At 41.8% G+C, this 16,121-nt stretch overlaps 1 protein-coding gene across 10 annotated transcripts in view; it reads left to right on the top strand.

Annotated features, from left to right (window-relative positions):
- Positions 1-16,121, top strand: part of MAP2K5 (mitogen-activated protein kinase kinase 5) — a 269,517-nt gene that overhangs the window by 220,802 nt on the left and 32,594 nt on the right. For 6 of the 10 annotated variants that reach the window (XM_015078404.3, XM_015078411.3, XM_015078398.3 and 3 more), the window contains 2 exons: positions 8,313-8,374; positions 11,289-11,334. The exons of 2 other annotated variants lie outside the window; for them this stretch is intronic. In XM_015078404.3, coding sequence (XP_014933890.1) covers positions 8,313-8,374; positions 11,289-11,334 — 108 coding nt within the window. The remainder of the gene's footprint in view (positions 1-8,312; positions 8,375-11,288; positions 11,335-16,121) is intronic. 2 more of the 10 variants (XM_027067613.2, XM_027067611.2) reach the window with 1 other exon arrangement.

Raw genomic sequence — 16,121 nt, 5'->3', positions numbered from 1 at the left:
AACATTCTAACTGAACTTGTTCATTTCACAGTATGTAGTTCTATTTTTTTTTTCACTTCCTCCCCCTTCTTCCCTCCCTGTCTCCCTCTCTCCCTGTCTTTGTTCCTCTCATATTGACTAATTTTAAACCGACGTGCTATCTTCTTTACCCAGCTTTAAATTCCCTTCTCCCCGAGTTTATTGTTTGGAACCAGGTACAGCACAATTTCGCATATAGTTTTCAGCCTTTGAGTCACAGCTCACACAGCCTTTGAATTTGTTTATCAAAATGTGTGAGCAGCTACCACCAGCACTCCTCCTCCACGGAGCCCCTGGAAGTTCGGCTTCCCCCTTATCCGTAGCTTGCAGCACAGGTGGCAAATGGCGGTGATTATTCTAACTAACAGTCGAGTGAACATCAGGAGGACATACAGTGTGACGATGTGGTCTTTGGATTTTAGTGAGTTCTCGGAGTCTGACTTGATGGTGTTATGGCTTGTTGATTTTTCAGGACACGGACCTGCCAGGTTCTTGCCCTTGAATGGTGTGTGGATGTAGTTCAGGTGTCTCCGTGCCAACCCCTTACCTATGAAAAGAGGAATAATTCCTTTCATTTCGGAATCTTTTAAGCGTTATTATTCTCCCGTAGATTTTCCTCTTTTGCTTTTGTTTAATATAGTTGATGATCTACCTGTAATCTAAGATTTCTTTTAATCAGCACTTCCGTACATAGAACCTGGTGAAGTGTGTATATTAACATTATAATTTAAGTCCGGGATCAAACATGTGTAGCTGGACTTTTCCTGAGGAAAAAAAATTGACCTTACCAGCATATGAAATTCAAACACTATATAGGGACAAGGTAAAACCACAGGTAGGAATTGCTGAATAATTACCTTTAGACCAGCCTGAGCAGGAAGCTTCCCACGAGGGTGAGCTCATTTAATGGTTCCTAAAACTCAATCTTGTGGATGTCAATGGTCATGCTTGATTATTTGCAGTAGTGTTTTATGGAAAAGCAATAGAAATGCATTGGGAGGCTACAGACAGAGAGGACAATAACGGGTTTTACTTTTATAAATGAAATCCCTTTGGTATGAGACAAGCATGTTTTTTGCTGTTCTGCCTACGCCATGGAAAAGGGAGGTATATGTGGATGTTAGTGTGCAAGTATGTGTGTAAGTGTGTGGGTGTGCTATTCATACAGACACCTGTAAATATTACTGTGCACTATAGCCTATGACCAACAAGTGACCTAAAATAAAAAGAGAAAAAACAGTGTTTATTAGCTTTGGAGAGAAAGCAACTGTAAATATGGTTTAAAAGATTAATCCATTTTCCAGTTCTCTACTATTTTCAAGGAATTTTATAAAACATCAAGATCTCTGCCATAGGTTTAGAAAATCTCTAGGTAAATACAAATCTTTTACGTGACAAAAATTGTAGAGTAAATGATGGGTTACTTTTGATATTAATGACGACGTGTTTGCCTCTTCTCTTTTTACCTTGATAACTTCTGGAACATGTTTACAAGAAAAAAAATAGGGAAAATCTTTATGATCTCAAAGTTCAGTTACCTACAGACAGATTCCTTTAGACCTATTCATTTCTATTTTGTGGTTTTTATAAGCCATCAGGTTGTGATGTTTCCTTGGCTAACAGCTGGGTCTCCCTTGCTTTAAGGGCTTATAGGTCAGGTGGACGTTTCAGTAGCAGAAATTCAGGCCTTTTGCCCCTGGTGCCAGGTCCTTCTGAGACAAGTTAAATGAGCTGCTACTGTCAGCCCAGACCCAGTGGACAGAACTTCACACCAAAATGCCCACATGTGTAATTTGTCACATCTGGCAACCCAGAGCATGGGGTGACCCGGTGTGGAAATTGAGTCATCTTTCACTTTCTCTGCTCAAGGCTTGATGTGGAGTGGGGAGTAAAAGGAGGGCTTTCTGGTCTCCAGCTGAGGAGAGTCACAGACACTCTTTTCTGATGATGTCCATCTGCAAGCCTTCCTAAATTCAAAGCCCCATTCCCAGCCGCTGTCCCTCATAACACCCCAAAGATTAGGTTGGTTGTGCCTGCATTATGAAATAAAAAATACACATAATGGCAAAATATCGATTGTTTCCTCACAGAGTGGCCATGTTTTTAAGTAAACTGAGTGCTGTTTATAAGCATTGACTGACTTTGTAAACTCCAATGTGTAATTAACGGTTCACTCATATCTTAAACTGGGCTGCCTCATTCTCTGATTGACCAGGAGCACCTATCCATCTATGTCCCACCTTTCTTTCTCTGACAAGATGTGACTGTCTTCTCCCCGCCTATCCCCACCCCTGCCACAGTCTGTTGTAGCAGCAACTTACAGATGCAAACACTGAGGACCTTCAAAATACTAAAACTGAGCTAATTTCCCAAAATCTACCATTGGGTTATACTTTGGGCGCATAGATTTTTTGGTTTGTAGATAAGCTTCTGTGGAGATCTTTAAAGGTGAGGGTGCTTTTTTTGTGTCTTTTTTTTTCTCTTGTTTTCAAACAAACCAGGTTTCCTCTTCAGTCCAGAGGAGATTTATCCTACGGATCCTGCAGGTGTCTTGTGAAAATGCTGTTTTAAGGCAGTAAACAGCGGAGACTCAAAAACCAATTTGGGGTCTAACAAGGCAAAATTCTGTTCTGCCTGACGTGAAGCCACTGGAATTACAAACAGCCTTTGACCCCAACACTGTGGACAAAAGTGGAGCAGTCTAAGAGAGCCGTGGCAATTAGTGTGAGTCCCAGTGTGTAGGAACAGAAATCTTTGGGCCAAGCCAAAGGAACATCAGGCTTCAATAAGAAAATTTATTTTTTAAGTATTAGTGCATAACTCACTACTGATCAGACTCCACATGCTGTTAACTACCTACTGGCTTGATGACTTGAGGTCTAGAAATGGGCTCTTAAAAATGTTGGAAGGCTTGCCATATTCTGTTTAACTTGCCAGGCTGGTTTAATCTGACCACATCCCAACTGATCATAGAATTCACCAGTTGGCCAACACCTTGATATTTTGAGAAGTTGCCCTTCTGTCTTCCTTCTCTTACTACCAGTAAGTATAAAATCTTGGTTTGAAGGAATGTCTATTTTGCACAAAGAGAAGGGAACAGGACACAGATTAAAATGAATGCCAAGCCCTTACTTGGCCATTTCCTCCATCCTGCAGGGCTATTTATTAGGGGTGCACACCTTATCCCCCTGAATAATATACCAGTTCTTTAAGGTTATGGATTAAATATCAGACATCCCACAATGCCAGGCTCAGAGCCTTTCACATGGTAGGTGGTCAAGAAAACTATTGACTGAATGAACCAATAAATAAGTAATGAATGACTATCATTTTTTTTTTCAGAGAGAGAGTGCATGCATGTCAAGTGGGGGAGGGGCAGAGGGAGAAAGAGAGAGAGAGAGACTGGGTGAATCTTAAGCACACTCCACATTCAGCGCAGAGCCCAACATGGGGCTCGATTGCAGGACCATGAGATCATGACCTGAGCCGAAATCAAGAGTCAGACACTTAACCAACTAAGCCACCCAGACGCCTCAGACTATCATTTTTATACAGTATTTCATGTCTGTGCCTTATCAGTGTCTGAATTAACTACCATATCCTTGTCAGGTTTCATTGTCATATTAATTATGAGTTAAAGGGAAAAATTAAATCCTCAGGTTATTTTTTTAAGCCAAGTTCCCTTAACTGCTTTCCATTTGAGTAGTTAGGCCAGCCTTTCCCCTTACATAAAGCTAAGCTCTCCCAAGAATCCGGACCTCATCAGAGTTTTTAAAAATAGGTCCCTACCTTTTTCTTTCTAAACTTTCTGTTTCAACATCATTTTAGATTCCTATGCAGCTGTAAGAAATAACATGGAGAGGGCCTGTTCACCCTTCACCCAGTTTCCCCCAGTGGTAGCAGCTCATAAACACAGTACAATGCCACAACCGGGATATTGACATGGATAGAATCCACTCAGTTTATTCAGATTCTACCAGTTTTCTACGTACTCAAGCGTATGTGTGTGCACACATGTGTGCACAAATGTCATCATGGATCTTTTCAAAGCCAAGAAACATCATAGTTAAAAAAAAATAAAAACTCTACATTTAAAATGATGATCTCTCTTTTAAGTAAGTGATTCCAAAAGCCTCATCTGTGTTTTCTGTGTGTCGAGTACCCAACCTATCTGCCCGCTCTCGAGTCATAAAGTGTGCTTATTGACATACTTAGTCTGCAAGTGAACTAGCAGCAGCAGTGACTGGAATGAGACCTCCTTCTCCCTCCCCCCTCCCCCACTCTTTGACTGTGCAGGTACACACACACACACACACACACACACACACACACACCAACTCAGATTTTCTGCTGCTTGCCTTTTTTTATGCCTGAGTACCTTGCTGACAAGTGCTAATAACAAAATACCCAGAGAGAGTCCAGTTGAAGTTAGCATACATTAAACATTCTGAACTTGTCCTTTTGCTCATAGATTGTGCATAATTAATAATTAAACAGTTTCAGTTGTAATGGGTTGACCTTCCTGAACTGTTCATTATTCACAAGGCAAAGGCATCACTCAAACTTTTTTCCCGTTGTCCTTCGCTGTTCTCTAGCCTGCCACGTGCTTGTGTTCCGGTTGTTTAGCAAAGGGGGCTGACCAGGTAGTTACAGAAACCTCTGAGACTTGGAGACTGTCCTCCTCGATGACCAGAATTGCTTACTGAAATGGTTTATGGCAGCTGTTTTTATATAACAGTTGCCGGCTCGATAACAAGATTCAGCCTGTGTCCCTTTAGCAGGACTCTAAAGTTGATTTGGGACTAGAATCTCAGGTTAAGGCTTCTGGTTAAGGTTGTGTCCACTGCTTCATTCCATACCTCTGCACTTAGAAGTTCAACAGAAGAGTTAACCCCCCAAAAAAGCCCTTAAGGTGAAGTATGGCACCCAGGGTCTTAAAAAAGAGTGACTTTTATTAACAATTTAGAGTCAGTTTCAGCCAGTCCTGAGAGTTATTAGTGTAACTGCTTTTCCAATTCGCGCTTATATTTTCGAAATGTATTTGTTCATCTTCCCTAAACCCATATTTGGCAGAGGACATTTTTGATAAGTAGCAGCAAGTACTTCACTAGATCCCTGAACCCCCTGGCATGGTTCTCAGTCTCCCTCTAACCTGGCGGTGACTGGATGCTCTCCCTCCCTGGGAGCTGCAGGGAAACTGGGACAGCTCCACTCTGAGCTGAGCCTCCCTCCCTCCTTCGCACACATTTGAATTAGATAATGAAATAGGCAGGTTCTTAGAGGTGTTTTACATGCTGATCTAAAGAAACTTCTGATTTTACTTGCTTAAATATGAGAAAAGTATACTTGAAAATCCTCCAGTGTGGTAAACACTATCATTTGCTTTCCTTCAGAGTGTTAACAGCCTGTGTGCTTTTGTGGAGTGGTGGGGCTCTCAGAGGACTCCTTTGCTCCCCCTCCACCCCCATGTTGGTCATGGCATTCTGACTGCCCCGCCCCCTGCCTGCCATTCAGTCTTCTGTATCTCAGAAAATTCTCCTTTGAGGTATGCAAGAGACATGGATTTTTAAAAGGAAAAGAAATACCTGGCATTATGCATGTGAGATTAGAATTCCTCCCCCCCACCACCAACCGCCCCCCTGCATCTCTGATGACTGATTCTTTCCAGGCACCCCTGAGAGGAGAATCCACTCTCTCTGGTTCTGTAAAGTCGACTTGGGCTGGCATTTTCACAAGTGAAATAAATTATTCATGGGTACCACCCAGTGTTCCTTAGTTTTATGTTATGAGGAACTTAACAGGCTATAATATCAGGTCTTAAATAAAATTAACTACCCATGCAAAGATGTCACATTTCCTCGTCTTGTTTCTCATCCATGTTAAAATGACATCTTCATCAAGTTGCCTAGTCTATAATTCATTAATTTACTCTTGGTATCATACTTTGAAATGAGGTCCACAATGACATCATTTTATACCAGGATCTTGGTAGAAAACCGGCCCAGAATTTTAACCATCTTGGTAAATATTCAGCCACATTAAGGCAGTAGGCTTTTCTCTTCCTAAACATTGCATTTTAAATCAGCTACTACTCAGACACTTCCAGTACCACAGCCTTCAAAAGAATCTCCGAAATGATGACTGAGGGGACTAACTGCCTGATCAGAGCCCATAGTTTTTGTACCTCAGACTTTGAACCATTTTTTTACTAATAGTTTTTGAGACAGTGAAATGTCATTTCTTGAACTGGGCCTCGTAGGGTCTTGCAGGCATGGTGATATATATGGCTTTCCTAAAACAGGCCAGGCTGAAATTGATATCATGTTTTATTTTTGCTCTTCAAACCGATGGGACTTCTGTGACCATTTTATAGTACCTTTATCGAAGACTTGTCATGTTATTGCGTGCCTTGTTTCTTTTGAGCGGACTGTTTCATCAGCCCCCCGTTTTTCATGTCGTCTCTGTGTAATGCCTGCATGTAATCCTTTGAACTTGGCAAGATTTTATTTCACTCCCGTTTTCCTTTGTTTTCCTTTCTTCTTGGAAACCTTTCTCTACTGATGAGAATTTTAAGTTTATGATCACTAACCTTCCCCTGCTCTGGATGAACAGAGTAAATTCAAAGAGAACAGATATGCAAAATCTAAGAATCATTTTGTTCACATTCCTTTTCTTTTAACCTCTTTGGGTTTTTGGGGTTTGTTGTTTTTTGGTTTTTGGTTTTTTTGGTTTTTGTTTTTGTTTTTGTTTTTGTTTTGGCTGCTCTGACCCCCTCAGTTCCTTTTGATTTAATTGTATTTTCCAGCAGTTTCCAATTGTTTGAATTGGAAACAAAGCCTTAATAAGAGTTCTAGTTAATTTTCTGTCTTGTAATTACCGATCTCATTTTTCTGATAATTGGCCACAGCAATTATATGTATATTTACTAATCACATAGGAGGCTGTGCAATTGTATCTATCTGCCACCATTGATAATGACACGCATATTGCAGAGGTGCTTTTATCATCTTCTTTTTTCCACTACATCAAAGCTATTTCCTCTCGTTCTCAATAATGAATACATGCATGCATTTGACACAGTTGTGTGCTAGAGAAATTGTTTGGCTCCCACCAAATGCTGCATGCTCTGAGTTTCTTGCCTGCAGCGCTGGAAGGTTGTATGTAATGATATATTGCTCATCCAAATGGCCAAAGCACTCCAAAGCACAGTGAGATTAAAATAAGTCATTCCTTTGTTAATTTAAATAGGTGCATGTATCATACTTTGCAGGGCACTTTGTGTAGGGATGTCAGAGAGGAAAAAAGCCGCCGAAAGGTATTTTTAATAGCAAATGAGAATAGATGGGAATGGAGTCATTTGCAGCTGCCTACTTTATGTGGCTCTCTTGTTCCAACTGTAGGTCTAATGAGATGACTGTTAAAGTACTCTGCAGTGTAATTTCATTACATCCTGAGCCATTACACTATAAACACAGTGGCGCTCTCTGTCATTCTTGGAAAAACTCCTAAATTCTTAAAGCCTTCCTTTGCAAATGGTAATGGGGTCTGCTCCCTGTGTTACCCGGTGGTTGTCATTTGTTGCTGTGTTGTTTCCTGCTCATTTGAGTGACTCCCACCTCCACCCCAGTTCTGTTTGGTGGTCAAGGTGGGAGGTTTTCATTGTGTCCTTAATTCACTGGTTTTCTCCTATGACGAGTTTGTCTGGACTGGCAAATAGGCTGAAATTCCTTTTCAAGAAACAGCTTCTCCCATAAAAGCCTTTCTATTCAAGTAAAAAACAGAAACAAAAACAAAAGCAAACTGACCCACATGATTCTGCAGGCAGTTAAGATCGGTTGAATATACAAATAAATGTAAATAAAAGGGAAAGTGTAAATAAATAGCAAATCCAGTAAAAGAAACAGAGGTCAGCACAAGAATAATTTCACAGCTCTTTGTTAATTACAAGACCATTTGTGTGTTACTTAAATAATCATTAATTTCTCATTTACACTTTCGTACCTTCTTTCCTACCCTGTGGCTATCATTGTCCTTTTTTCACCTCCCCTCCCTCTTTGCTCTCATGTTTCTCACTATTGTAAAATGTGTGTGGCTTTAAATTTGGCGTTTTTACATAAACATGTGGGAGAGGGTGTCGACAGTCTTTTTAATTGGACGAGGCCTTATTTTCCTTTCCACATGTTGGTGAATCCCTGTTATATATTCTGCTGTTCCTTGCGGGGAGGTGGGGGTGGATATAAAGGAAGAAGAGGAATTGTTGTGACTTTTGGTGACTTGTTTCTCCTCCATCCCAGGATTCGCCCGTCCTTCCGGTTGGAGAGTTCTCCGAGCCATTTGTACATTTCATCACTCAGTGGTGAGCCCGTTTGCAAACATGCCATGCCCTCAATGTAAATGATACATGCCATTAACTCTGCGGCTCCGTGAGACCTTATGGCTCTCCCTGCTTCCTTTTGGAGACAGGAGGGACTTCGGGGCCTTGGGCAGATGGGGCAGCAAAGCTGAAGAAATTGTTTAAATTATGTAAACGTTATTTACACAAAGGGTCGTAAATGTACTTTAGAGGCTTTTTCCTGTCTTAATAAACTGCTGAGAATCAGGCTACTTCTTGGAGCACAGATACTGTTGCTACCCAATTTTTTTTTTTTTTTTAAGAAACACACAATTTTATAGTCCCTATTGAACAGACATATGAAGCTTATTTTTGTTAATGTAACCTCAAGTTACCCATAAAACTGTCTGTCACTTAGTGGAAGCAGCATAGTTTATTAATTCATCGGATTGTCAGTAAATAACTTTTATCCTTAGATATATTTTAGACAGAGTACTGGTGTCCCATTTCAGTGAATTTTGATGTTTGAAAGACTATGAAAACATGGTTCCATTAGGCCCACTTGAACAGTTGGAGACCTGGGAGGAACCGCAGGATTTTGGTCAAAGGGGCCCTCAGAGCCTCTGGGCAGCCCCTCGACATTTGACACTTGAGGAAGGGTTCCTTTTGCACCCTCTGCCTTTTTTCCCCTCAGTAGAATGAGGTCCCCTCCACCTGCCTCTTCCCCAGTCAGTGGCCCAGGCCCCGTCGCTCCACTGCCCTCCTTCTGTCTTCTCCCTCACCTCTGCATGGAGAGAGACAGAGACAGAGAGAGAAGGAAACTGGGAGCATAGCAGTGACCACCCCAAAGCAGGAGACAGAACGAACTAGAAACTGTTCTGGACATTCTGGAACTTTCTCATAACTGCCTCTACATTTCTTCCTCTCATTCACTGAATTCCATTCCATCACCCCTTCAGCGTCCTGTTCAGTGGTGGAAAATGAACCTTTCATTCCTGCAGTGCCACGAAATGGTGCAGTCAGGAGTCCTTGCTAAACTGAAATGGTTGTACACTGTCCCCTTCCCCTCCCCACCCCCATGATCCATCTGATGATTACACTAAAGTGAAACCAAGAAATATTCCTTAATATAAATGTCAAGCTTTATCACCTTTTTGACTAAGTGTAATATGTTACCTCTTAATAAAAATGTCTCATACAGTTTATATTCCATAGACAAATATGTGAGGAAGAGATTCCCCCCCCCGACTTTAAAAATTTTATTAACACTGTTTCTATTTATTTAAAATACTAATATAATATTCTGTAGCTTTTAAAAACTGTTTTTACCCTGCAGTCATTTTATTTCCAAAGCATGCCATGTCGGAAAAAGCACATATATTGGCTGAACACTGGACTCCTGGGCTCATTGATAATATAGAGCCATTATCCAGAAATGTGGATTAATCTCTCTTAATTTCCTTTACATGGAATTCCTAGAAACACTCAGAAGCACATCATGGGAAGGCCCCATTTTGAAATGCAGAAATTGAAACATAAACCGTGCCATTCCTAAACTGCCCGGGGTGCTGGTTTGGGCATCACCTGTCCCGGAGATGTGGGGTTTGTGATCAGACGGCTGTGCATCTCGCTGTGTGGCCTGAGACCTACTTGGGGGTGTAGCTGGTTCTGGGCAGATGGGGAAAAGCAGATAAGACTTTACCTTCCTTCTGCCCAAAAAATTAATCAGCTGCTGTGTAGAAGTTTTATGGAGACAGGGGGAGGGATAACCTGTGTTGAAATTTCCACAGATGTCAAGCCGAAACAGAAATGATAGTGGGTAATAGCCTTGTTTTCCCAAGAGATACAGCTACTTTGGAATGTCAGATTAGGACTGTTACCAACTCCACCGGCGAGACAGCTTGAATTACTTGCTAATGGATGCAGTATTTGAGAGGTGCATATGGTTATTTATAGGGAAGGCAAATGTCCTCGATGTCATTAATGGTTCATAACTACGGTTCTTATTTACCAAATGATCATTAAGTCTTTCTACTTAAAAAAAAAATAGCAAATGCAGGGATTATATGATGGGTTTTCTTCTAGCTTGTTAGAGGTCGCCTTATGTAAAGAGAAGCATCTGTGTGATTTTGAAGTAATAGAAGAAGCAGTCATCTTTTCATGACTTCCTGCCACAGACACTCTGAATTTAGTACAGATACGGCCACCAAATAGGTAGTTACCCATAGTCACGCCAGTGCCACGTATGAGTGCTTCATCATGTAGCTGCGTACATGATACAGCTACTGATTATACGTACTACATGTGAGACAAGAAATATTTTGTATGAGGAATGGGATTCTTTAAGCAGCTTAAACAAACTTAACTTCCCCCACAGCTATTTAATGAATATCAACTTGCATTATGTAGCCAGAATAAAAGAAAGTGGAGATAATGTAACAGCCCATTTGTAATTTTATAGCATTATCTAGATTCCTGACGTCTTTATATATTATTTGTCATTCAGAGAAATAATGAAAGGAATAAGATGTTTTTTCATTTGACCTGGTAGTCATGTTTCTTTTCTTATTACTTTATCCCAGTTACCAAAAAAGAATTACATTGTTCCCTAGATTTAAGTTGGAAATACATCGAAAACTGAGCCAGGAAGAAATACTGCCAGGGTTTTTTTTCACATTTTTAAATTCATTCTTCATCTGTATTGCAAGCATAACTCCCTCTCAAAAATCTTGGTGTTTCTGATTCATGAGAGTCTCCCAAAATCTGATAATTAAAGGCCAAAATAAAAGATAGGAATCTATGCTAATACTTTGGCCAGGAATTGAACTCGTAAATTTGAAAACATTCAGATTCCAGGAGATAGAGTCAACGGTGGGAAATACAGCACAAATTTGTAAGCGATACAGATAACAATGAGGTTCCCCCCCCCCTTTTACAGCATGCGAAAACAACCAAAAGAAAGACCAGCACCTGAGGACCTGATGGTAAGTACATATTTTTAGTTACATTAGAATTCTCTACTTATATGGCTGTGCTTAATATTCAGTTAAAAGAACCAGAATGGAATTTAAAACATCCACAGGCTCTGGAGAGGCCACATTACTTACTCCATTTGGGTAGGTGTTTGTGAAGCTCATAGCCTCAGATAGTCATTTTCTACTTTTTAAAAACCTACCACTTTTTCGACACAAGGCTGAACTGTCTTCCTTCGCCTCACACTCAAGGATCACAAGTTAATCTGGGTTACTTCCTTGTCCTCATTTGCTGTTACAGCCTCTCAGAATCTAGAGGATTGGTAACAGAAAAGAGAGTCAGCATATTAAGTTTTTAGCGCAGTCCTACAGGAAATTCTCATCGTGGCGTGGAGTCCTCTTGGATTCATGTAGGATGAAATTAGATTGGCTGCAAAAGATCAAGTTAATGTGAATCTTTGGTCTTTACTCAGAAGGAGACAACTCTAAGGCTGCGGGTGCTGTGTTCTCAGCTCCAAGGCCGCTTTCTTTGATTGCAAATGACAGTTTTTAGTCGAGCAGGGAGAGGAACAGAGACGCTCCCTAGCAATTCCCAAATGGTCATTTATTTAGTGCAGATTGTTGATTTGACAGTGCACAAGCTGTTAGAATAACGCTAGCATCGAGCATTAGTAAGTAATAATTATAGTCTGCTCTTTCTTACGTTTTGCTTAAACCATTCCCTATCTTTACATTATTGCACTCAGCAAATTCCGGCCAAGGTTCTGTCACCACTTTAACAATAAGCATTTTACAGATACGAGTTCAGAGGTTTTCATCCATTGTATGCCATCCTAATAAACACCCCAAGTGCCCAGACTTCTTCTATATAATACATATTTCATCCTGGAATATACAATAACAGCATGTTTCCCTTTTGCATCATGAGTGCTTTCGAGGAAGGTAGTTTTCTCTTTCGTGTTACCCCTGAAGCAAATCTTCTATTTCAGGGTAGTTTCAAGTTAAAGTTCACCCCTAAAACCTCTGCAATTTATAACTGTGCAGGTTTCATGTCTAGAATAAACTGGTCTTTTGGTGGTGGCGTCTCTTTGATGGTCGGGAAATTCTTGCAGTTAGTCACATTTGAGAAAACTTGGAACAGGTTCTAGAGATGGAGACCCATTTACCTTGTACATTATTATGCTATGGCTGGATAGCTCAGCTATTAAAACAAAGGAATAGGGTTTCATAAAGCAGATATCTGTTTGTAAATGCATGTTTCAGTGCTGCAATGAGCTGGCCACTTATAAATAAAACACTGCAGATCGTACATACGCCCATAAATGCATATGGATGTATGTCTTGGTAAGGAATACAACTCCAGGGCGACAAGTCATAAAGACAAGGCTAAAGGCTGAGTACTTTCAGTGCCTTAGAAGCAAGTGTATGTAAAGGTGTGTGTGCGTGTGTGTGTGTGTGTGTGTGTGTGTGTGTGTGTGTGTGTGTGTGTGAAGAGAGAGAGAGACAAGGAATACATATTCCGGTAGCTCTCTCTACAACTGTGCACGCTGGTGTGTGCTGTCCCATGGTTTTAATTAGTAAATAACAGTAAATCCATAAAATACGGGGTGCCTGGGTGGCTCCATCGGTTAAACATCTGACTTCAGCTCGGTTCATGATCTTGCGTTCTGTGGGTTCAAGCCCCACAACGGGCTCTGTGCTGACAGCTCGGAGCCTGGAGCCTGCTTCAGATTCTGTGTTTCCCTCTCTCTGCCCCTCCCCTGCTCGTGCTCTGTCTCCCTCTCTCTCTGCCCCTACCCTGCTCGTGCTCGTTCTCTCTCTCTCAAAAATAAATAAGCATTAAAAAAAATAGACTTAGATTAGTTTAAAATATACATTAAATAAATAAAATCCATAAAATAACAATGAAAAATGTAGTCAGAGGAAGCATCATCCTATACTTAATGTAACATTTTTAGGACTGTCCTCAGTTTGAATTAAGTGGACGTATTCCCTTAGGTGCCACACCGGTGAGGCCCCCTGGCTTAGAAAGTGTTCAGTGAGGAGGCAGGAAACTTGCAATGTGTGTGTGGCTCCTGTGGTCAAGAGGGCTGGGCCCTACTTGCCTCTGACTGGAATACTGAGCCAAATAGGGAATGGGAAAGAAAGTGGCTTGTTACCTGGCTTGAGGAATCACTAGAATAAAGTAACTGCCATAAAAGAACAGCAGAGTCCTGTGAGGATCCATTTGGGGAAGTGGGGAAAAGCTACATGGAGAAGGCAGCCTTTGAAAAGGGCCGTTAGGGGCCCCTGGGTGGCTCGTTTGGTTGGGCGACTGACTTCGGCTCGGGTCATGATCTCGCAGTTTGTGAGTTCGAGCCCCGCGTCGGGCTCTGTGCTGACAGCTCAGAGCCTGGAACCTACTTCAGATTCTGTTCTCCCCCTCTCTCTACCCCTCCGCTGCTCACGCTCTGTGTCTCTCTGTCTCTCAATAATAATAAATAAAGGTTAAAAAAAAAATTTTTTTTTTTTAAAGAAAAGGGCCTTTGGAGGATGAACTGAACTTTAGTAGAGTGTTTTTAAGGGGACATTCCAGGCAAAGGAAACAGGCTCCGCAAAGCATGAGTGTGTAGACGGCCAGACTTTTTCAGAGCATTGTGAAACCTCTGGTGCCTTTTGGAACAGAAATCATTTTGACATTGGCCTCAGGGAGTCCCAAAGCCACAAAGGTGGAATTCACATAGGCAACACGTTCACCCACTGGGTGATCTGTTAAGAAATTCCCCCTCTTGTAGAAGATACCCTAGTCCAAGTCTGAAAACTTTGACTTCACATAGAAGCCACACACCCACCCACCCACCAACCCATACCTTTCTTTGTGAGTGGACTTCTATTCAAGAATAGGGAAATCCTTCATCCTTTAGTCTTTTAAGACCTATTGCATAAATCAGGAGTCAGGGTTATACCCAAAAAAGGAAAACCAGCCATGGAGGCAGCCAAGAAAGTTCAACATGCTGACCCCCACCCCCAACACACTCTTTCTGCTCCTGAGAAAATGATGCCCTTATTAAAGAACCCACTTTTAAATCGCCTGGGTATAAATTGCAGGAAAGACCTGTGTCAGCGCTATGCCAGTTCTGTGACGTAGGACCTGCAAACTTAGAAGATAAGTTTCCAAGCTGTAGAAACTATGGAGATGGCAGACAGAATGTTCGCCAGGCTTCAGACAACCAGGCAGGGATGTTGCAGCTTATGTGGAGTGAGGGACAGCTGTTGCCCACTGGGACGGGTTGGCAAGAACGCAGCAAGAAGGGAGAAGACCATAACGCAAGGGTGATGGAGACGTTTTCCCCAAATGTCAATGATCAGGTTGAAGAACACAAAATAAAAACCAGACCTCTAGGTTCAGAAACAGAGAGACAGCTTGAGGTGGGAGCATGTTGAGATGGAGAGGTTCAGGTCTGGTTTGCTCTTCAGATTGTGGGTTTAAGTATTTGTGACTAAAAGGGATCTGGTGAGAGGCATTATTGAGTAGAGCCTTGCTCAGGCAAGCCACGAGAATTCCTTCTGCTGAGTTAGTCTTCCTTTGGGGTTCTTTTGTAGGTAAGGTCAGGCTGTGATTTAGCAGGAAAGCCTCCACACTTCCCTTCCCTTCCCTTGTCAGCAGCTCCCCATTCCCTCCCTGCTTTCGTGTCTTCATCTGCAAAACAGAGGGGATGGACAAGATCACCAGTCCTTGACCTAGGGTCTGTGACTTCAGGAAGTCTGTTAGAGCCCCTGAAATTACATCCAACATCGTGTATGCATGTGGGGATTTGCATTCTTTCCTGAAAAGCAAAATTCATGGCTGTCATCAGTTTTTCAAACGGGACCGTGACCCTGAATGATTGTTAAGCTCCCTCGCTGCCTTTCATTCTGTTAGTTAGCGCTGTGCCGCCAGGACCAGAGAAGCAGCTCAGGAGGGAGGCATCCACTCGGAGGGTGCTGGCCTGGCATAGGGGAGAGAAGGGAAAAGCCCTCCCTGTGGGACTCAGCAGGGCTTCCCACCAGCTGTCAGGTGGCCCTTTAACCTCCCCAGCCTATCCTGAATGTGGGCCTTGACTCAGGGAGGGAGGGTAGGGGCCGTGGGCACCTCTGCAGTTACAATTTGGGTTCGGAGTACTGTAGATCCTTCTATGCATTTAGAGTATTTCCAGAAGCTTTCCATGTCTAAGCTCTATTTAATGGAATCTATGCATAGTAAGTAATCAGGTCAGAAGAAGCAGCATCCCGGTTTGAGATCAATCGCTGGCTAATACTTTATCTAGGCCACTTTATTATCTCATGCTGATCCGATTCCCATTCTCCTCCTTCTTTGTAGCATGCACTTCGGCTGTGGTAAAAGTACGGATCACATACATATTAAAAACATATACCCATTCTATCTGTATGTAAATGCGTGAGGCACAGCTGGATATTGCAGAGGAGTTTGATTTACTAATAGTTATTATCTGTTCTAGCTGTTCAGTGGCAGAGAGAATTTCAGAGAAACAAGCTGGCGCAGAAATTGTCTTTATGCTATTACTATACTGCTCTAGTAATTGTTTAAAAACATGGGTTTTCTCCTTAGGTTCCAATAATGTCTGTTATTTTGTGCATTTCCTGGTACATTCCAGAGCAGGGCTTCCTCCTTTAGCATTTCCTCAGGTTTGGGTTTTTTTGGTTTTCGATTCAGAAACACAGAATACAGTTTGCAATTGAAATTTGACATTTTGCTTAGAAAGCAAGTAAATCGTGGGACTGGAAATATAAAAAGCAGGTGTGGGATCTTGAGGGAGGGA

This window comes from Acinonyx jubatus, chromosome B3 (genome assembly GCF_027475565.1).
Source record: "Acinonyx jubatus isolate Ajub_Pintada_27869175 chromosome B3, VMU_Ajub_asm_v1.0, whole genome shotgun sequence".
Lineage (NCBI taxonomy): Eukaryota > Metazoa > Chordata > Mammalia > Carnivora > Felidae > Acinonyx > Acinonyx jubatus.
Note: the sequence above shows the minus strand (reverse complement) of the source record. Positions and strands in the feature narration are given on the sequence as shown.